We start from the raw sequence: 22,337 nt of genomic DNA on the forward strand, positions 1-22,337 counted from the left end.
CGGGGGGGCGTGTCCGGGCCGCGGGCCGGAGCGGGTCGTGCGCGCTGAGGAGGAGCCGCCGCCGCCGTCGCCGTCGCCGCCGCTACCGCCACCGCTACCGAGGCCGAGCGGAGCCGTTAGCGCCGCGCCGCCGTCGCCCGCCTGCCCAGGAGCAGCCCCGGGCCCACCCGCCCGCGTCCAGGTGAGGCGGGGGCCTTCGACGGCGCCCTACGGGGTAGGCCGCGGCAGGCCTGAGCTCGCCTGGCCGGGCCGCGGGCGCTCGCGGGCCTGCACCGGCCAAGGCCCAGGCCGCGCCGGGCCGGGAGGGGACGCGCGCGGGCCTCGGCGAGCGGGCGGGGGCCGGCCGGTGTGGGCGTCAGCGACAGGCCCCGGGCCGGATTCCTCGGCCGCCGCGAGGGCCGAGATAGGGGGTCGCGGCTTGGGCACGCGCCTGGCGGCCGGGCTCCGCGGCCGGGCCCGGGTAGCTTTGCAAGCCGGGTATCCGGGGGCGGGAGAGCGGAGCCAGAAGCAAGGGAATGGAGTGAGCGCCCTCAGCTCTCGGAGGTCACGGCCCCCGGGCTCGCTCGCCCGGGAAATCCTACACGATCTTTTGTAGCGGTTGTCAGGACCGCGGTGGATCTGAGGTCCTCTTAAAAGTGTACAAACCCTTCGGTATGTATGAGAGCCCTAGGGGAAGAAAGAAAAATATTTTTTGAATACCGTCTCTAACAAAACAGTTTCTGGGGTGTGGGACGTCTGGATTTGTAAAATGTGTGTGTGTTGAAAACACAGACTGCACGCAGTTGAACAATGGGGGATGGATGCTCTTCCTTTTCCGGCATCCTCTGCTGCTAGGCATATTAAAAATGGGTTCTGATCCCCACTGTGTGCAGGGCAGGTGGAGAAGAACTTCTGCAGGTGCTGCCCCTGGAGGAACACAGCCCCGCCTCACAGAGTATTCATGGGCGATCTGAATAGCCAAAGCTCCAAAAGTGGGACGTTGGGGAGGCGGATTCTCTCGAAAAGCGTTTCTCAACCTTGGCACTACTGACATTTTTGGTCTGATCATTCTGGGTTTGGGTGGGGGAGGGGCTGTCCCAGGCATCTACCCACTTAGATGCCAGCAGCATCTTCTTCCCCCAGTTGTGAAGATCAAAAATATCTTCAGAGATTTCCGAAAGAACCACACACATACTCACATGTGTGAGAATCACTCCTGGACTAAATGAATGATCTTCCACTAGAAGTACTCCTAGCCGCATTTCTGATTCCTTGAAATCCAGAGTTCCCAAGACGTTGGACAAACTCTACTGTGGGAGCCTTAGTTTGCTTATCTGTAGAATGGGATGGATCAGACTGTTGCTGTGCAGATTTAACGATTTGGAAAGCCTTAGCATTCTGCATGACCTGTGCCTGAGGAGACACTGAATATATAATGTTATAAATAGTCGACTGTATTTAGTGAGGATTTACTATGGGCTAGCCACAGATGGACATTGATCTCCAGCCCTTGAGGTGGGTGCTGTCTGTTGTAAGTTCTGTTTTAGGAACAAAGAAACCCAGAGGTCGCTTAGTGAGACCAGTCTCACACGGGAAAGTGGCTAATGGCAGGATTTGAACTCAGGCACTCTGACTCAGATTTCTTACTTTTAACGGCCAAGTTTTACCACTCTTATAATCCCAGCATCTGGGAGACCTGGAGAGACGTTCCATTCATGTATCACTGAGTATCTTCTGTGTGCAGAGCTTTGTGCTAGGATCTGTTATAAAAATGTTTGACTTAAAGGCCCATGAAGAAAGCAAGATATATGAACATCTCAAAAGGTGGAACTAAATCATGTTTATATTGAAGAGGCGGAGTTTTGGATTGGCTGTGTTGAGTGTGAAGTCATGGGACAGCAAGTGGAAAATGAGAGGTTTATGAAAGTACCATCTTCCTAAGGCCCTGCTTTTGTCTCACTCCTGCCTCCCATCTCTTATCACCTTTCCACACTCAAGCAAGATCTAATTATGTTATTCCCAATCAAGAGTGTTTGGGTGGAAAATAAATTAATTTTTAAACCTTTTTAGGTGGCTTAAAAGCTACAGTCGGGGGTCCTTTGCACATTCTAACCCCACCCCTTTCCTTTCCGATTTTGCCTGCACATAGGCCCCAAACTCTGACCCTTACTGCCTGTTGCCCCCACTTTATGGAATGCCGTTCTCCTCCACCTGGAGATCTCTTCCTCATTCTGTTTGTCCCAGGTTGAAGCTCACTCACCATATGAAGCCTCCTCAGACTGCTGCTCTTTCTCTACCCTCAACCAGTAGTTCTTCCCCATCTCATTCAATGGAATCAGATTCAGGGCTGAAGTGCAGCCGCCTCCTTTTGCCCCTAGATGGCAGTAGCTAAGCGGCAAGGCTGACCTGAGACTGAGTCAGGGGAAGAGCAAGAGGAACCAGCCTGTGGGAGGGAAGTTAGTTTTGCTTCCCTCCTTTAGCTTACTCTTCGCCCTCGGCTTCTGAGTCCCAGGCTCTGTTCTAGGCTCTGGGGAGGCACTGGTGATTGCAGCGAATGCACAGATTGTTTCAACCCACTCTGTTGAGCGTGGTAATTATGGTTATGTGCCTGCTGATGTGGAAATACAGAAAAGGAAACTATTAACCTAGCCCTGGTGGGCAAAGGTAATCACCTTCCTGGAGGAGGTGAAACAGGAGGGAAGGGGTTACCCAGGCCTAGACTGTGGGGAAGGGCTTGGTAGGATGCAAGAATCACACCAGCCAAGGCATGGAGGTGGGGCTGTCTTGGTTTGTTCAGAGACCCACACGGGGTCTGGTAGTTCAGAGGCAAGAAAGGTGAAGTGAGTGGTGGTAAGAGGACTCTGATAGCTGGTGTGCAGAGGGAAAGGGTGGTGTTCTTCAGACCAGGCTGAGGGGGACTGTCTTACAGTTTGATTCCACAAAGCGAAGGGGTCAGGTCTGCACACAGGACAAAGAGCTGGAGGAGAATATTGCTGAAAGCCAGCAAACCACTTCGGAGGTGATGACTTTCCTGTAAATCAGAAAGGTCACAAATATGACCCAGGGCTGTGGTGGTCTGGAAGTAGGGGGTGGGTTTGAGACCCAGTTAGGGGGTAAAGGACACAGGGCTCAGTGGGTGTTTAGCTGTGGGATGTGAGAAAATAATTGGGCAATGATTCTGCGCACTGCCTGAGTGCCCAGTAGGTGGATAACGGTCACTCAGAGAAACAAGACAAGAGAAGGAGCAGTTTAGCATGTTGACATAGACAGAATAGCACGTCACTTGAGTAGGATACGTGTACCTTCTGTGGATATACAGACCGGAAGTGGGGGGGTGGCAGAAGGTAGCATCCTGCCGGGAGGTGTCGATGGAACTCGCTCATATGTTCACTGTCCATCCTCACTTGACCTAGAGCCTCGTGGGCACTGGCCAAGTCAGTGAGCACAGTTTTATAGACTGAACATGTAAAACCTTACTGTTGGCTCATTGTTGTGGGAAACAGGGAGGAGGGGAAGAAATTGCCTCCTCGAGGAATTTACAACCTGAACTGGGGAGAAAAGACAGAGATATGTGAGATTAAAGTGATGAAAGGAGGAAGCTGTGGGTAACGACAGCCTGGAGAACTTTGAAAGAAATGATTGTTCATTACTTGGGGTTGGTTCTTGATGAAGGAGGCGGTATCCAAACTGGTCATTGTCATCAGAGAGGCGTGGGCAGCTATTTCCAGGTGCCTCCAGCAGCCTGAGTAAGAGAAAAGGTGAATGCAGAGAAGTCCAGAACCCTGAGGGGACCAGTTTGGGCAGGCAGAGGGTCAAGAAGGTGGGCTTGGAGATGAATCTAGAGAAGTATGCCAGGATCAGGTGGCACAGGGTTTCTCAACACAGTCAAGAAGTGAGTTTGGAAAAGCGCCTTTCTTTTATTCCTTTCCTCCCCCCCCCAGATATTTATTTGTTTATTTGGCGGTGCCAGGTCTTACTTGCGTCATGTGGGATCTTTAGTTGTGGCCTGTGAACTCTTTGTTGTGGCATTTGGGATTTAGTTCCCTGACAGAGATTGAACCTGCGCCTTTTGCATTGGAAGCACGGAGTCAGCCACTGGGCTACCAGGGAAGCCCTGAGAGTAAGGACAGACAGACCAGTCAAGAGGCTTTGGTAGGACAGAGATGGCCCAGCACTTGCCTGAGGGTCAGGACTGGGACTGCTGTTTTGTCTTCTACACCCACTGCCTTGCTCGTGCTGGCATGTGATAGCACTCCATGTGCTGGGGGAAAGAAGGGAGCTCAGAGGTGACTGGATCCAGCCACCTGTCAGGGAGACATTCATGCCAGAGGAAAGATTTACAGGAGAGGAAACAGCGCAGAGCAACCCAATGGCAAGACCAGTGTCGCCACAAACAGAAATCGGGAGACAGAGGAATGGGAGTGAACTGGGGGGAGAAGGCCAAACGGTGCTTGGTGTGAAATAACCATGTGGCAGGGAGACTGTATGGGAGTCAGTCTGCCCAGAAGGTGACAGGGACCTGATCAGGGACAATGGCAGAGAGATGGAGGGAGAGTGAGGCATCTCAGATGCAAAACCAGCAGAAACTAGTGCTCACTTAGGCTTGGGGGATGGGAAAGGTGGCCTGGGGGACAAGTGTATATGGGTGCCGCCAAATGAAGTGATTCAGGGGGAGGGGAAGGTTTGAAGAGGGGGTGAGAACAGAAGGAGACATGAGGATGCTTGCACCGGGCGGTGGGGAGGGCAGGGAGACGCGTGCTCACCTTCACTTTGTCGGTAGAGTAGAGTGAGAGGATGAGGCTTGAGTGAGGTTCATGTTGCTGGTGAGCAGATGAGGAGATCTGCCAGTTTGTCTCAGGATGTGTGTGTAATTGCTGCGTGACTGACCAGGGACTACCACCGATCTCTTCTGTGTCCCATGGGTGCTTGTGATCCGTGGCTCTGGAACGCACCGTGGCTTCCGTGGAACCCAGGCCCATTAGAAATGGCCTCAAAGGTGCGGATCATTTCCAGGGCCCCAAGTGGAAAGGGTCAGTGTGGTCCTTAGTGGGCGCTTGCCACGTGTCAGGAACTGTGCTGAGAGCTGAAGCAGGGGGAGATAGCTCAGTTTGCAGACAGGGAGACGGAAGCTCCAGGAAAGGAAGTGACATCCCTGCCGTAGTTCAGCTGATGAGCAGTAAGGTTAGTGTTGTTAAAGCCGGTGGGTTTTTTCTCCTGGGCCAGGTTGCTCTGCAGTTTCATGTGAGAGCCCTGGAGTGGCCTTGATCAACTGGAACTCCTAGCAGGGCTGTGGGTGTGATCCAGTGCCCTCAGGGTCTATGGAGCGCTCTGGCTGGACTGGACACCCAGCTGCACCCACTCTGCCTATCCCCTGGGCTTCTCAGACTGGCAGGCATGGACTTGCTGTGACTTAGCTGTCCCCGTTGGACAGCTTTCCTCACCGTAGGCTGTGGGAAGGGACAAGGAAGGAACTGAGTTGATCTCAGTGAGCCCTCACCTTGCGTAGTGGTTAAAATTGGGTCAGGTAGTGCTGTCAGTTTGTTTTTCTGGCACCACAGCGTTTCCTGGGTGACCTTACACTCCTCAGACTTTCACCTTGAAGAACTTAGGACTTTGCATCTGGAAAGGATGGCAGAAATAATTGAGTCCAGACCCTGTCGTGTGATGTGTGAGGTGTCAGGGTTGAGCCCCAGGATATATTTGACTTGTTCTAGTTTTGTTCTGGCCCAAGTAGAAAGCCTGTTCTGTGGCTATAAACCAAGATAGATGATCATAGGTGCCTGATACAAACTGATCTTGCTGCTTTGCATATGTACCACCTACATATGCTTTTATATCATTTATATACACACACACATACACTCACATGTATAGGGTATCTCTCCCTTAAATACACATAGTAGGTATACTACTGATGTGAGCAACATCTCTGAAGTCACATGACCAGAACTTTTGAAAATAGCTCAGTAGGGCTGAAAACCCTCAGAGATCATCCCAGTGGGACTTCTCCATCACAGATCTGTTACCAGAAACATTTCCAGATCAGCAGGGATCACTTTGCCAAACTAAGTTTCTCTTTAGTTTTGCTCCCTGCAGTTGACTTTGGTCCATGGGTTGGGCTGGGATGGGATGACCCTAAAAAAGTAAGATACTAAATGTATTAAATAGATTGTCGATACAATTTCCAGCCACCCTTCTTTAACATAAAATAATGCATTAAATACATATGATTCCCAGTGTGCCTGTACCCCTCTTCTGTGTGTGCCTGGTATGTTTGCCAGATAGCCCTGGGGACCCTTGGCAACAGTGATGTAGCCTTGACCCTCAAAGCTTTCACTGATGTGGGTGAAAAGCAAATAATTATGAGTCAGAGTGATTTGTGCAACAATGAACGTTCACACCAGCGGTGTGCAGGCACTGAGAACGAGAGCAACTGAGCATCCTGGGAGATCCTTTAAAGATAAATGAAAAGGTGATGGAGAGGGAGGGCTGTCCCTGCCAAGGGAGCAGCTGAAAGAAAAGCACAGAAAGATGAAGGTCCGCAGCATGCTGGGGACGGTCAAGTGAACAGAGGAGGGGGGATGAGCAGGGGCCATTGCAGCCGGCCTGGCATTTTATCCCTGGAAGACTGCTCTGCAGCGACAACTTGAGGGTTGGCCCTGACACTGATTAACAGGGTGACAACTGCCCCTGGGCAAAGTCATGTAACCTCTGAGCCTCAGCAGGTGGTGACTCCACTGTCAGGGAGAACCAGTGGGGGCGGGAAGTGGGGGAGCCGGCTTGGTGGGGCTGAAGGGGTGACCTGGAGATGTCCACAGGACTGCCACTTGGCGGGACGCTGAGTAACAGGAGGCAGGTTCTGGCGAGTGAGAGATGGCTGGAGTCATCGATTGTCAGGCAGACACCAAGACCAGGTTGTGGTTGGTGCTCCGGGGACAGCTATGCAGATTTGGAAAGGTCAGGGGAAGGGACATGAATTGCAGGGTGGCACCAAAGCACCAAGAAACTGCTCTTGGGGTTCGAGTTCTTCAGCGGTGCCAGTTGACCAAGAGTGGGGCCCACAGGGGGCTGCTCAGCCTCAACTGGGCATGTCAGGAGGAGGCAGCATGCTAAGGACAGGGCTGTCATGCAGAAGCTTCATGCTTTCAATCTTTAAAAAAATTTAAAAAAAAATTTTTTTTTTTTGGCCACACCATGGCATGGCATATGGGGAGTTCCCTGACCAAGGCTTAAACCAGTGCACCCTGCAGTGAACAGGCAGAATCTTAACCACTGGACCACCAGGAAAGTCCCTAAAATTTATTTTTTTATTCAGTTTTTGGTTGAGTTTTTACAAATGAATATGACCACCACCATGATCATGATATTGGGAAATTTTATCACCTGGGAAACAAAAATATTTCCCCATGTTCTCCTTGTGAAGTCAACCCTTCCCCCACTCCTTGCGCCTGGCAACCACTGATTTATCTGTAACCTCTGGAAAAGCTTTTGCCTTTTCCAGAATGGAACCATGCAGTAGCCTTTGAGTCTGCTTTCAGTCACTCAGCAAAATGTATGTGAGACTCTTACCAGTTGCGTGAATAGTAGTACCTTTTTAATTGCTGGATACTGTTCCATGGTATGGTGTACTGTAGTTTATCCACTGGAGGTTCAAGAGACTTTTGGATTGTTCCAGTTTTTGGTAATTATGAAGAAGACTGCTCTGCATGTAAATCAATGACATTATTACACACCCTCATACCCTACACAGAAATAAACTCATACTAGATTAAAGAGTTATTAAGACATGACACCATAAAAACTCGTAGAAGAAAACATAAAGCATTCTTTGACATAGATTATACCATTTTTTTTCTTAGGTCAGTCTCCCAGGCAATAGATATAAAAGCAAAAATAAACAAGTGAAATCTAATCAGACTTACAAGCTTTTGCACAGCAAAGGAAACCATAAACAAAATGAAAGGACAACCTACAGCCTGGCAGAAAAAATTTGCAAATGGTGCAACTGACAAGGGCTTACTTTCCAAAATATACAAATAGCTCATACAACTCGAAAAAAAAACAACCCAATCAAAAAATGGGCAGAAGACCTAAATAGACGTTTCTCCAAAGAAGACAGGTGGTCAATAAGTACATGAAAAGATGCTCAACATTGCTATTAGAGAAGCGCAAAACAAAACCACAGCAAGGTATCACCTAAAACCAGTCAGAATAGCCATCATCAAAAAGTCTACAAATAATAAATGCTGGAGAGAGTGTGGAGAAAAAGGAACCTTCTTACACTGCTGGCGGGAATGTAAATGGGTGCAGTCACTATGGAGAACAGTATGGAAGTTCCTCAGAAAAACTAAAAATAGAGCTACCATATGATCCAGCAATTCCACTCCTGGGCATGTATCCAAACAAAACTCTTAACTCAAAAAGAGGCATGCACCCCTATGTTCATAGCAGCACTGTTCACAATAGCAAGACATGGAAACAGCCTAAATGCCCTTAAACAGAGAAATGGGTATAGAAGATGTGGTACGTATGTGTAGTGGCATGCTACTCAGCGGTGAAAAAGAATGAAATAGTGCCATTTGTGGCAGCACGGATGGACCTCGAGATGATCACATTAAGTGAAGTAAGTCAGAAAGAAAAAGACAGATACCATGTGAGATGTCACTTATATGTGGAATCTAAGGTATGGCACAAGTTAACCTGTGAACAAAACAGAAACTGACTCAGACACACAGAACATGCTTGTGGTTGCCAAGGGGGAGGGGAGGGATAGCAGATGCAAACTATTATATATGTATAGGATGGATAAACGACAAGGTCCTACTGTATATATAGCATAGGGAACTATATTCCATTTCCTATAATAAACCAAAATGGAAAAGATTATGAAAAAACAAACATTAAAAAATAGAAACGGAATGTTTAAAAAAATGAATAAAGCTGCTATTAACATTACTGCATAGGTTTTTATATAAACAAAAGTTTTCATTTCCCATGTGTGAGTACTAGGAGTAGGGTTGCTGGGTCCTATGGTAAGTTTATGCTTAATTATAAGAAGCTGCCAAGCTGTTGTCCACAGCAGCTTCCATTTTTATGTTGCCACCAGCGATTACACGAGAGTTCCAGTTTCTCCACCGCCTCACCAGAGCTCAGTATGGTCTGTTGTCATTGTTTGCTTTCTTGCTTTTATTTTGTTTTAGACCTCCTATATGCCTAGATGGGTAACAGTGTTTTGATGTGGTTTTTCTGTCTTTTGGTCATGCAGGATCTTAGTTTCCCGGCCAAGATTGAACCTAGGCCCTTGGCAATGAAAGTGTGGAGTCCTAACCACTGGACTGCCAGGAAATTCCCTTGGTGCGGTTTTAATTTGTGTTTTCCTGATAACTGATAATGTTGAACATCTTTTCATGTGTTTGTTTGCCATCCATATATCTTCTTTGGCTTGGTATCTGTTCCCATTGTTTGCCATTTTAAAAATTGAGTTGTTTTCTTACTGTTAAGTTTCAGAGGTTTTTCTTTTAAAAAAAAAAAAGTTCTGGATATAAGACCTTTCTCAGACACATGATTTGCAAATATAATCTTCTGGATTATAATTTTCCTAACAGTGTCTTTTGCAAGAGCAAAAGTCTTCAGTTTTGATGATATCCAGTTTATCAATTTTCTTTTAAATGGATCTGGCTTTGTGCATGGTATCTAAGAAATCTTTGCTTCACCCAGTGTCACAAAGATTTTCTCCAAGAAATTTTTCTATTTTTACATTTTAGAACAGAGGTCGGCACACTTTTTCTCTAAAGAGCCAGATGGTAAATATTTTCAGCTTTATGGACCATATGGTCCCTGTCACAGCTACTCAGCTCTGTCACTGGAGTGCAAAAACAGCCATAGACAGAACATAAACAAATGAGAGTAGCTGTGTGCCAATAAAACTTTATTTATAAAAACAGGCTGTGGTCTGAACAAATTTGGCCCGTGTGCCATAGTTTGCCAACCACTGATTTAGAAAGCAAACTTTTTGTCAGGCATTGAGGACAGCCCACTCTGGTAATTACTGCCCAGTTTATTATCTGTGAGAGAAAAGGCAGAAGAGTAAAACAAGAATGGAGAGGGAGATAAAGGAAAAAAGGGGGAAGGAGGAAGAAAAAGATTCGAATCACATTTTGAGCAAACTTCAGCATGCATTTTAATTCTTTAGTTAATCTTTGTACTTTGGTTCAGGCTTCAGCCAGTGTTTTTGTTTGTTTCTGAGCTGTTGCTGCTGCTGTCGCTTCAGTCGTGTCCGACTCTGTGCGACCCCATAGACGGCAGCCCACCAGGCTCCCCCGTCCCTGGGATTCTCCAGGCAAGAACACTGGAGTGGATTGCCATTTCCTTCTCCAGTGACCTTAAAATGTCATGGCTACAGACAGTTTAACAGGTTTGTGGAGTTTTCCCTGATCAAACCTGTTAATGCCATGCTTTTTTACTGAAAATGGTATTTATTTAACCATCTCCCATTAATACATATTTATGTTTTGTTTTGTTTTGTTTGGCCATGAGGCATGTGGGATCTTAGTTCCCTAACCAGGGATCAAACCTAGATCCCCTGCGGAGTCTTAACCACTGGACCTCCAGGGAAACCTCTAATACATATTTAGATTATATCCAGTGTTTTACCAGCCTTGGGGTCAGCATGTTCCTTGCACATACTTCCCTGCACTTGTGTGATTATTTCTGTAGATCAGTTTCCTGCAGCTCTAAGTCAGAGGGTAGCGTTCACATTAAACATTTTTATAGGCCTGCCATGTTGTCTTTCCAAAAGGTTGCACTTTGCACACTCATACTGGTGGTGTATAAGGGTGTTTAAAAAAAGGTGGGGGAAGGGTGTGTTTTTTTCTCCACTTGTCCTTACTTACACTGGGTTTTATCCATCCTGGATTGTAGGCCCTCTGACTGACACAAAGTAGCATCTCCTTTGATTTTGCATTTTCCTCATTGTTTGTGAACTTGAGCCTCTTTTCTTGCCTTATTAGCTGTTTAACTGCCAGCATCTATTAGTTTCAGCTCATATCCTTGGTCCATTTCTCTGTTAGTGATATATTGGCTTTTTTCATATTGATTTTTAGATACCTCAAATCAATTTTTCTTAGTGTCAGCAGTACTGACACTTTAGATTATGGAGTGTTTAGCAGCATCCCTGGCCTCTAACTACTAGGTGCCAGTGGCGCAAGGCTTTCCCATCCTGATAGCCAGCAGTGCCCCCAGATGCTCCCTGGTGTCCCACGGAGGAGGGGGCAAAATCACCCAAGGTGAGAACCCAGCTCTAAGTGAGATAATAAGAGGCTGGCACTTCCTCCCTGTCAGCCTGCTGCTTGCCTGTGATGTCTTTACTGTCCAGGAGTTTCTAACCTTGTGAAGTCTCCCTTTCCAATCTTTTATGACTCTTGATGCTAAACTGCTTTTTAAAGAGCGGGAAGCATAGACCATTTTAAAAAAAGAAATACTAGGAGTCTAGACTGATTTTCCATGTTGTGTACGGTCTGAAGCAAGTGAGAGCTGGCAGGTAGAGAAGACCTGAATGTCTGCCCCAGGAAACTCAGAACCAGACCTGATTCCTCTCTCCGTGTTGTTATGGGGCAGGTGGGAAATGCTGTGCAGGAGATGCGCGCTGGTTTTTATATGACCGCTGGCAAGACTACTTTTAGAGGAGGCGAAATGCTCTAGACACTGGGCACTGGGTTTTGAAGCATAAAGTCAGAACTGGGCAGTAAGAATCTGGAGAAAGGGTTGGGCTGCCCTGTAGAACTCCCGACTAGTGGGCAGCAGGGCCTTTTTCTCAGTGATGACTTTCAGCTCCATAGATATGCCTGCTTCTTTAGAGCCAAGGACACAGGACTTCACAGCAGTGCCTGTGAGCAGAACCTCAAGTGAGTGCTGCTTCCAGAAGAGCGGTCTTGAGCCGACTTTCCTCCGAAGCCATCTCTGTGCCCTGCTGGTGTCGCTGAAAGTCAGGATTTCTGTAGGCAGCTTAAGGTGTTCCAGAGCCTACCAGCTTTGGAGACAAAGGTCCCCTAACTGGTAGAGAAATTGTAACCTCTTTCCTAGCTCAGTCACTCTGTCTTGGGAGGAAAGCAGTGCAGAGGCCCTCTGCCTGCTGGCCAGAGGACAGACAAGGTGTCTGGGTGGGCTGCCCTGGCGCTCGTTGCAGGCTCCTCCATGTACTGCTGCATCAGTAGTACACATGGAGACCGGACAAAGCAATCCAAGATCTTTAGAGTGTTCTCAAGACACCCCAAGCACTTTTCCCAGAGGCCCCAATCGTGGTACTGGAACTGTTTGTGGCTTTGCTTCTTTAAAGCCCTCTTATTAAGTGCAAATGGTTAAACTTGGACTAGTTCTGGTTTTGTTTCAGTAGATTTTATTTTTAGAGCAGTTTTCGGTTCATAGAAAGATTGTGAAGAGAGTCCAGAGTGAATTTCCCTATACCCTTCCGCAGGCACAGTTTCCCTCCTCTGTTACTAAATCTTGCCTTAGTGAGGTATTTTGTTGTAATAGATGAACCCATGTTGTTATCTAACTAAAGCCCAGGGTTTGCCTTAGAGTTCTCTCTTAAAAAAACAAAAAAAAAAAAAAAAAAACTTCTTTGTTTCTTTTTGGTTGTGCTGCGTGTGGACTTTCTCTAGTTGCAGTGAACAGGGGCTGCTCTTCATTGCAGTGCCTGGCTTCTCATTGCAGTGGCTTCTCTTGTTGCAGAGAACGGGCTCTAGGCCCACGGGCCCCAGTGGTTGCAGCTCCTGGGCTCTAGAGCGTGGGCTCAGTAGTTGTGGCGCACAGGCTGAGCTGCTCCACAGCATGTGGGGTCTTCCTGGACCAGGGACCAAACCTGTGTCCCCTGCATTGGCAGGCAGATGTTTATCCACAGTGCCACCAGAGAAGCCCTAGACTGTGCTCTTCACTTTTATACCCTCATACAGAACGGTGCCGCTGCCCTAGAATAACCTCTGTGCCCTACCTGTTCGTTCCCCTTTCCCTGAAACTCCTGATCTTGCAGTCTCTCTAGTTTTGCCTTTTCCACAGTGTCACATACTGGAGACCCTCTAGTATGTAGCCTTTCAAGCGCTTTCATTCAGCAGTGTGCATGTAAGGCTCCTCTGTGTCTTTGTGGCTTCCTGACTCCTGTCTTGTTGGCATTGAAGAACCTTCCATTGTGTGTGTGTTACCAGATGACTGGTGTGTGTTTCTCCATTCGCCCACTGAAGGGCATCTTGGCTGCCTCCAGTCCGGGGGCGGTTACGAATAAAGCTGCTGTAAACATCCACGTGCGGGTTTTTGCGTGGACATAAGTTGAACTCGTAGCACTGAAAAGAAAAATGTCTTAGGTACAAACACAGTCATGAGTGTTGCTTTAATACCCTGCAGTGGGCATGTTTGGAACTTACTTCATTTTTTCTCCCCCTGCAGATTCTTTTTTAAACATACAATGTCTAATGGTTATGAAGACCACATGGCCGAAGACTGCAGGGACGACATCGGGAGAACAAATCTGATCGTCAACTACCTCCCCCAGAACATGACCCAGGATGAGCTGCGGAGTCTGTTCAGCAGTATTGGTGAAGTGGAGTCTGCAAAGCTTATTCGGGATAAAGTGGCAGGTAAAGAGACAGAGCCATTTTTGTATGTGTTGGGCGTGGGGGATGGTATGTGGGGCCATCCCACCAAGCCCTGTTTCTTAGCCAGGAAGTTTCATTTGTATCTCAACTCTGTTTTGCTCCCATCCTGGTGTAAGATTGGCTGTAGGTTCCCAAAGGAGGAAAAATCCATCCTGAGATGGAGAATAGGTACAAAACAAGACAGTGGGAGGGGAGGGAAGATGAGGAGACAGGAAGGAGAAACGGGGATGCCGTGAGAGCTGGAAGGGGCATGGTCCCAGCTGTAGAGGGACCCTAGCCAGTGTCCTGCCTGGGGCAGGCCCAGCCCGTCTTCTCAGGCGGTGCATACCAGGTCACCGCTGCAGCAGAGCACCGAGTCAGTCCCCTGTGGTCAGCCCTTCGCTGGGTTTGGGCCACCCTGACTCTGTTCTTGTGCTGTCAACTTGAACATCTGAAACTGAGCTTGAACTCTCATGGGGGCTGGAGCAGGGGAGCAGAGGATCATGGGTGGGCCGTGGATTTGGCAGGCAGGCAGGCAGGCACAAAGCTCCACCCTCCCACAGCGCCTCAGTGTCCCCATCCACGAAGTGGGGGTGGTGGCGCCTGCCTTCCTCATGATGCTACCTACCGCCTAAGGGTTTGCAGAAGGCCAGTACCTGGTAATGCCCTCTGTAAGGAGGCCTCTGTTCTGAGAGCGAGGTTGTAAGGATTCTAGAGAGAAATGTGAAGAGACATGGGGCTGTGAAGCACTTCCTTTCTTTCCTCCCCAGGGAGGTACATTTTAGGGAGCCCTCCTTTACCTCCCGCTCCCCCCTCCTCCCCCCTCCTCCTCCTCATCTCTGCCCAGCTCTTCTGAGGAGTGGCCAGTCCTCTCAGCAGTGCTCTGGCTCCCACCCTGGCTTGTAAGATCTTGATTCCCTACACTGAAAAATAATTTCAAAGTCAAAAGTCATATTTATTATGGAAATATATTGGGTTGGCCAAAGAGTTCATTCAGGTTTCGCTGTAGCATCTTATGGAAAAACCCGAACTTTTTGGCCAACCCAAGATTTAAGTTTACATTAGAGTAATTCTGTTGAACCCCATGTACCCATTGCCCTATTTCATTGACTCACAGCATTTGCCAGTAACTCTAAGATGCCTGTCCCCAAGGTGAGTCCCACTGACCCCAGGGCTTTGTTTTTTTTTATTTGATTGTTTATTTGGCTGCACTGGGTCTTAGTTGCAGCATGTGAGATCTCAGTTCCCTGACCAGGGGTTGAATCTGGGCCCCTTGCACTGGGAGCTCGGAGTCTCAGCCACTGGATCAGCATGGAAGTCCCAGAGAGAGGACTTTGAGCTCAAAGTCCTTTAATGACCCTCTCAATTCTGAGAGTCTGCAATTTATTACATGTCTTCAAAATAGGGGCTTTAGATAATACACAAAATTGAACAGTGTTGGAATGTTCTAGAAATTCCTCTCTCTCCAGTTCCAGAAGACCATCCTTAATAAGAATCCTTGTTCAGAGAGGTTTTGAAATTCTTCTGCGCTGCTACTGAGTCTTGCCTTTCTCCTATTGTGTTCTGGCAGAAGGAAATTTTCAGTCCCAACAATATTCCTGACTCCTCTATCTCTTGGCTTGTGTTTTTCAAAGGCATTAGAGCTATGTTGGGGAAGGCAATGGCACCCCACTCCAGTACTCTTGCCTGGAGAATCCAATGGACAGTGGAGCCTGGTGGGCTGCTGTCCATGGGGTCGCTAAGAGTCGGACGCGACTGAGCGACTTTACTTTCACTTTTCACTGTCATGCATTGGAGAAGGAAATGGCAACCCACTCCAGTGTTCTTGCCTGGAGAATCCCAGGGACCGCGGAGCCTGGTGGGCTGCCATCTATGGGGTCGCACAGAGTCAGACACGACTGAAGCGACTTAGCAGCAGCGGTAGAGCTATGTTAATAGGAACCCCTAGATTTGGTGAGGTGAGTCTGGAGAGAACTGGTTTTAAGAACCAGTGAAATCAGCACAGGCATGATTTGAAAATTATTTCAGTTCAGAAATAAAGATTTTCTGCTCTCTGGGCAAGTTTGAGTGTAATGCGTTGGGAGTCGTAGAGTAGATGAGCCTGGGTTGACATTTCAGCTCCGCATCTCACATCTTGTAGTTCTTTATTTTAAAAAAAAAAAAAAATATATATATATATATACACACACACACACATATATATATATATACACACACACACACGTATTTATTTATTCATTATTTGGTTGCTCCAGGTCTCAGTTGCAACATGTGGGATCTAGCTCCCTGATCAGGGATCGAACCTGGGCTCACTGCATTAGGAGTGCAGAGTCTTAGCCCCTGGACCAGGGAAGTCCCTGCTGCTGCTGATGTTTAGTCGCTCAGTCGTGTCGACTCTGCGACCCCATGGACTGTATCCGCCAGGCTCCTCTGTCCATGGGATTCTCCAGGCAAGAATACTCGAGTGGGTTGCCATTTCCTTCTTCAGGGCATCTTACCAACCCAGGGACTGAATCTGAGTCTCCTGCATTGGCAGGCAGATTCTTTAGCGCTGAGCCACCTGGGAAACCGCAGTCCTTGCTAGTAGTTCTTTAAATTGAATGAACTTAATTTTATGGAAAACTTACCTCATTCACTTTTCTCCTCTTGCCACCAGCGTGTGATAATTTCTTCAAGGCTGGTTCTGGGGCCAGGGCCTCACATCTCACTTCTTCTTGTCCTTTAGTACATCCCTCTGGTGAAGCCCTGGACATGGTTACCTTTCTCAGTCTGCTTTCTCCCAGCCTGGCTCAGGTTCCCACCCCAGCGAGACTCTTGCGCCGTGGCGGACAGGCACCTTGTCCAGTCAGACCTCAGCCAAGCGTGCAACATGGACATCTGCAGGCCCCACATTAGCCGTTTCAGCACAGGTTCTCCCCTCAGGCCCCGATTCTTCTCGCATAACAGCCATTTCACCTCTGTCCTAGATTCCTTCCCATCTCAGCATCCAAAGAACCTCAAGTTATGCAATTATCTACTTTTCTGAGTCTTTCCAGGATCTGCCACCAGCATTCAAACACGCTCCAGTCTCTGCTAAGAGTCCTTGCTCGATGCCCGGACCCCCTCTAGCTCAGGGTTTCTCCACTTGGTGTTTGAAACTGGGTAACTCTTGAGGGAGGGCCATCCTGCAGGTTGCTTCCCTAGCCTCTGCCCTGTAGGTGCTGGGGGCACCTTCTAAGTTGTGAAAACCAAAAGAGGTCCCCAGAAGTGCAGAATAGCCCCCAGGTGAGAAGCTCCTCTGGCTGACGTCCAGCCTCTGCTGTTCACAGAGCCGTCTCCTCTGTCTCTTCTTACGGAAAGAAGCTTCCTCTTGCCTCAGATTCGTGAGCCTGGCTTTCTCCTACTTCGGAGGCTCCCCCCCCTTCTTTCTGTCTCTCATGCAGCTCTTCTCAGCCGTTGACCTAGGCAGTCCTTGACTTATTCCTTAGCCTCCTCTTCTTCCTAGACCAACGCTAGAGTGAGTGGATGCGCCCCTAAGCCTAGCCTGACATTCAGCTGTGCCACCTCTCTTGCAACCAGAATTCTCCCAAGTTCCAGGGCCTTCAGCCTCTCAGTGTTTCTCAGATTGACCTTGAGTCTCCCACAAGCCAACCACTTGTTTCCCAGGTTTCCGTCTTAGATGGCACCACTGTCCACTCAGTGGCTCCAGTCAGAAATCTAAGCATGACCTTTGACCTGTGTCCCTGAATGTTTCCATCCCTTCTCCGCCCTCCCTCCTGCCACCACCTTAGAGCAGGCCACATCGTCTTCTGCCTGACCTGCTGCTTTAGGCTCTCAGCTGGCCTTCCATGCTCCCTCCAGACCATGCTGCTGACTGTGACAGTGGGATCTCTAGCACCCCTAATGTGTCCTGTCACTCATCTGGGCCCCATTTGCTCTGGGCTGTCTTTCCTGGCCTGATCTAGTCGACGATAGAGGCTCCTCTGGGTCCCCATGGCAATCAGCCAGTATGGGTTTCCACAAGGCACTGAAGTTGGAACTTGCTCGTCCAGTAGGTCCTTATGGTTCTCAGAGGCATGGACCCTCTGGTATCCCCAGATGTGACATAATCAGTTTTTGTGGAGTGAATGAATGACTGAGTGGGCCTGGGGCTGGGGGAGAATTCAGATTGGCATGGACAGTCATTCATTCAGCAAGCCTCTTATGAGCGCCAACTGGGGACCAGGCACTGGTGGTGGGAGGTGGTGGGACAAGATGGTGGCCGGGTGTGGGGATGTTCAGTGTGCTGGCCTCGAGATACAGAGTGTTTCTGACCAGCCGGGCCCCACCTGTTTTGTTGTTGCCTGTTCCATCCACGGTCATTACCTGGCCTTACTATGCAGCCTGCCTTGCTCTCTGTCCTGGTATCTAAGCCCGTCTGCAGATGTCATGTGGCCCGCGGGGCACCATGACCAGTCTGCACCCTCCTGGACCGTGTCATACTGGTTACTGGTCACTGGTCCACAGCCTACAGCCTTCAGCCTCCCCACTCAGCTTCTGTCTCACTGGCTTGCACTTCTGGTCAGGATAAAGCCCACACCCCAGCTTGTTTCCAAATCTCCTTGAGACCCCTCACTCCTAGCCACTGCACCCCATACTCACCCTCCTCTTGAGTTGGATGCACTGCTTGTCATCTCCCAGACACACCCTCCTGTCACGCTCCTGTGACTTCACCAGTACTGCTCCTTCCTCAAAGATACACTTCCACACCCGTCCAGCTGACCACTTTTTTTCTCAATAGAAATCACCTCTGTCCTTATAGAAAAAAAGTTTAACTCTAGACAAGCAGGAAGAAAAATTTAAATTACGCATAATCCCACCACTGTTAGCTTTTTGGCTCGTGTCCGTCCATAGTTTTTTCTTTACATATTTATGGTTGTGAGCAGTCATGTGCTTTTACAAAAATGGGTTTGCACCTCTCAAGCTGTCTCTTCCTCCTCTATCTGTGAACATCTCTCCCTGTCATTGGACTTACGCTGTCTCGTGGTCACAGTGGTTACAGGCTATTCTGAGTTTATGACAGGTTGTAACTGCTTTTCTATAGCTACAAGCCCCACTGAGGTTAATACCCTGGCACAAATCTTGGCTCACCAGTTATTTCTGTAGGCAGTCTTCCTAGAAGTGAACCCTTAGAGGGGAGAGCGGGTACTGTCTAGAAGCTGTTGACCCATATTGCCAGCTGGCCCTCCAGGGGCTTTCCGGTTCACATGCCCTCTGCTTGGCCCTGGCATCCTTGAGGCCGGGCAGGGTTTCTCACACCTCTTAAGTGAAAAATGACATCTGAGTGTGGTGACAGTCCGCATTTCTTGTGAAGTTCATCCGTTCCGGCTGTTTATACTCTTCTTTTATGTGAGAAGTCTTTTTGTCCTTTGCCTATCTTCTTTCCTTTGGGGACATTTGCTGTTTTTTATTTATCGCCTAATTAATTCACTCATCGCCCCCAAGACAGAGTCTCTCCCTCAGTGATGTTGTCCCTTGAGCCCCCGTGGGCCTTTAGAGAAACGACTCGACTGCACCTCAGCCTCATGCTGCAAAGGAGTGCCCTGTCCACAGGGTGCTCACCTTCCTCAACTGGGCACCCCAGGTCAGCATGAGGAACACTGAGGGGTTAAAACATGACGTCTGGCTGTTCTGGTCTCCGGAAGCAAGGTGAGATGCCATGGAATCGTCTCGTAGTCTTAACCCTTGTCTAAAAAGAGAGGAGACATTTGGAATCGTGAGGGTCCTGGCCCAGGGGTCGCCCAGCCTGGCATGTGAGCGCTCTGGATGGAGGCGGCCTTGCTTTCTCCAGGGCAGTGGCTCTTGATCAGCCCCTGAGCATTAGCAGTGCCTGGGGACCAGGAGAAACACGTCCGAGGCCCCACCTAGATCCACCGAGTCAGCCAGCTGGGGAGTTTGAGCCTTTCCAGAGGGGGCAGTTCTGGTACCGGGCAGAGTTAGAACCCCAAGTGAGGGGCGCTGGCCTCCCACGTGCCTCCACCAGGCCCAGAATTTCTTGGCCCTCCTCCCCTGCCTGTCCCCTTTCTGCTAGACTCCACCCTGGCTCTGGCGGGCTTCAGCCGCCTGAAGCCCAGCACCTGTGCAGGATCCACGCCCTGACCACACTCACCCCAGAGTGCCCCGCTCCCCAACCAGACCTCAGCCCCCTTGTTCAGGGTTGGTCTCCCATCGCCCCTCAAGGGGGCGGGGGGCAGCCGCTGACCTGCCTTCACGGCACTGACTCCAGTGGCCTCATGGCCTCTAGGTCACCAGAAAGTCATCTCTAAGGAGCTTGGAAGTGGAGATCCCCACCCTGTCCATATCCTGGATTCTGGACTGAGGAGCACCCTAGGGAGCTGCACCGTTTCCCCAGGTGGCTGGCAGACCCTGTTAGAGAAACGGTAACTTGGGAAGTGAGGGCCTTCCCCCAGTCGCCGGCTCTGAGCACAGCCCTTGCAGTCTGGCTCTTCTGCATAACTGGCCCGCTCCCTTCACGCACTGCCAGCGGGAGTTCTCAACCTGGGCTCAGCAGTAGAGTCCTTGAGGGGCTTTATAAACCGCTGAAGCTGTCCCCGCTCCTGCCTCCCCATTCCCCTGTCATGTCCTTGGTCTGGGATGTGGCCTGGGTGGTGATGGTTTGTAGCAGCCATCCTGCTGATTCTAAGAAGCGGCCAGAGTTGAGAGCAGTCAGGTTATGGTGAAGGAAAGGGTGGATGGAGGTGGGCGTTCAGCACTGTTGACACTTTAGTCTCCAGCCTTACCCAGTGGGCAGAACCACAGGCTCCCCTTCATTCCTCACCCACCTTCCTCTCAGCGCACAGAGGTGCCCACCACAGAGAGGAGAGCAGACTAGGGGACAGAGCCAGTCCCAGGCGGGAATGCTGGTGCTTTAGGGACCTTGGCTGCCAGAGCTCCCTCCCCATCAGCCCATTGGCAAGTCCGCTTGGTGGCTCTCCCTCCTGCCCGCCCCTCCCCTGCTGGGGTCCTCATCTCACACCTGGTCTGGCTCCTGGGTTCCTGTGGTGTCTACATTGGCCTCAGCCCTGCTGCTTCCGTGCTCCACCCAGCAGCTGCCTCCAGGCCACGCCCCTAGCTCACTGTGTTCAGCTGCCGGCTGCCTTTTGTTTCCTGGAGCACTCCAGAGTTGTCTGTGCCACAGAAGCTTGGTGCTTGCTCTTCTGCCAGAATACTTGCCTCCAGCCACCCCAAGGCCTTGCTTCTCATACCCCCTCATGAAGGGACACACACTCTTGACCACCTGTCTCCCCTGGACCTGTCCTGTCCATCCTCTCACTCCACCATGGAGGTTCCCCTGGTAGCACCTGAGTGTAGCTTTGTTAGTTTCTTGCTCGTTTGTTGTCTGCCTCGCTCAGTGGGATGTGAATTTCATTATGGCAGGAGCTGTCCTTGGTGATGATCATTAAACCCCCAGCACTCCAGAGTTGTGTTGGGCTACGTAGCCTGGCACGTAGCCCAACACATAGTGGGTGTTCAGTTAGTACACATGGGCTTGTTGAGGAAGAGTGGAGGGGGAGCAGGGTGGAGAAGGAGCCAGTGGCCATTGTCAAAGTGTGTGACTTCCTAGGTGACATTGTTGGCTGTGGCCACACAATGGTCAAGGAGGTCACCCAGGAAGCTCGGATAATAGAGACCAGGGCAAAGGTAGAGCCTTATGGACCATCTCGATGGAGTGGGCAGAGGATGAGGAGCCTGGGGAGGGTCAGTTGGCGTTGCAGTCACGTTCTGGAGGAGGTGGCACCTCAGGCAGGTTGGCAGTGCCCAGTGCCACTGAGGGCTTCTGGAGCTGCTAAAATTCTCTGTGGACACACCCTCAGGGCCAGTTGGTGTTGGTGTGGCCAGCCAAGGTGGGAGGGCAGGGAGGAATCGGCAACTGAGGGTGGAGGGGCCCCTGTCCAGATGCCAGGAGGAACCAGCTGCAGCAGAAGGCACGGGAACATGGTCTGGCACCAGAAGTGCCAGGAGCCAAGGGCACAGGTGGCCCAGCCTTGGCATTGGCCTTGTGGGAGGGGCAGGAGCATGAGACAACAGAGAAAAGTGAAGAAGAGGGCCCGGACAGGGCAGGAGAAAGTAGCCCTTGCAGAATCACCAGTAGTTTGTGTAGCTTCTCTGCCTTGAAGTGGGGAGGGTGTGACTCCACAGGGCACTCACAAGGTGCAGGCTGCACACAGAGAGACTGGTGAGACCGGGGTCAGGGCCAGCATCAACCAGGGTGAGCCCCGTGGACAGCTTGCACCCTGGAATGACGGCGTGAGAAGGGCTCTTCACTCTGTGGCCTTCCTCCTAAAAGCCCAGTATAACCCCAGTCTGACCACAAGAAAACTTCCGACAAACCCAAGCTGATGGAGAGTCTACAGAATTTCTGGACCAGTCCTCACAGCTGTCAAGGTCATCAAAAACAAGGAAGATGTGAGAGACTGTCCCTGCCAAGAAGAGCATAAGGAGAATTGGCAGCTGATTGTCACAGGGGACCCTGGATGGTGTCCTGGGACAGAAAAGGACATTAGGGGAAAATTCAGGCAGTCTGGCTCAGATGTGGACATCGGTACCAATTCACTGATGTGACAAATACACCATCCTAGGATGAGATGTTACTAATAGGGAACGTGGGTGTGGGGTGTGTGGGAACGCTGCCTCATCTTTGTAATTTTTCTTTAAATCTAAAAAATAAAGTATTGTTGCTTGTTTGTTTGTTTCAAGGTGACAGCAGTGGGTTAT

The 22,337-nt window shown here is 49.8% G+C and overlaps 1 protein-coding gene across 3 annotated transcripts in view; it reads left to right on the forward strand.

Annotated features, from left to right (window-relative positions):
* The first annotated feature begins 11 nt into the window (after positions 1 to 11).
* The window catches only part of ELAVL1 (ELAV like RNA binding protein 1), a 39,878-nt gene continuing 17,552 nt past the window's right edge, over positions 12 to 22,337 (forward strand). The window contains exons 1-3 of one of the 3 annotated variants that reach the window (XM_040240534.1): positions 88 to 181; positions 2,542 to 2,544; positions 13,417 to 13,607. In XM_040240534.1, coding sequence (XP_040096468.1) covers positions 13,436 to 13,607 — 172 coding nt within the window. In that variant the 5' untranslated portion in view covers positions 88 to 181; positions 2,542 to 2,544; positions 13,417 to 13,435. Of the gene's footprint in view, positions 182 to 2,541; positions 2,545 to 9,706; positions 9,712 to 13,416; positions 13,608 to 22,337 lie in introns of all 3 variants that reach the window. The other 2 variants (XM_040240533.1, XM_040240532.1) reach the window with 2 other exon arrangements.

Source organism: Oryx dammah, unplaced genomic scaffold (assembly GCF_014754425.2).
Source record: "Oryx dammah isolate SB20612 unplaced genomic scaffold, SCBI_Odam_1.1 HiC_scaffold_5, whole genome shotgun sequence".
NCBI lineage: Eukaryota > Metazoa > Chordata > Mammalia > Artiodactyla > Bovidae > Oryx > Oryx dammah.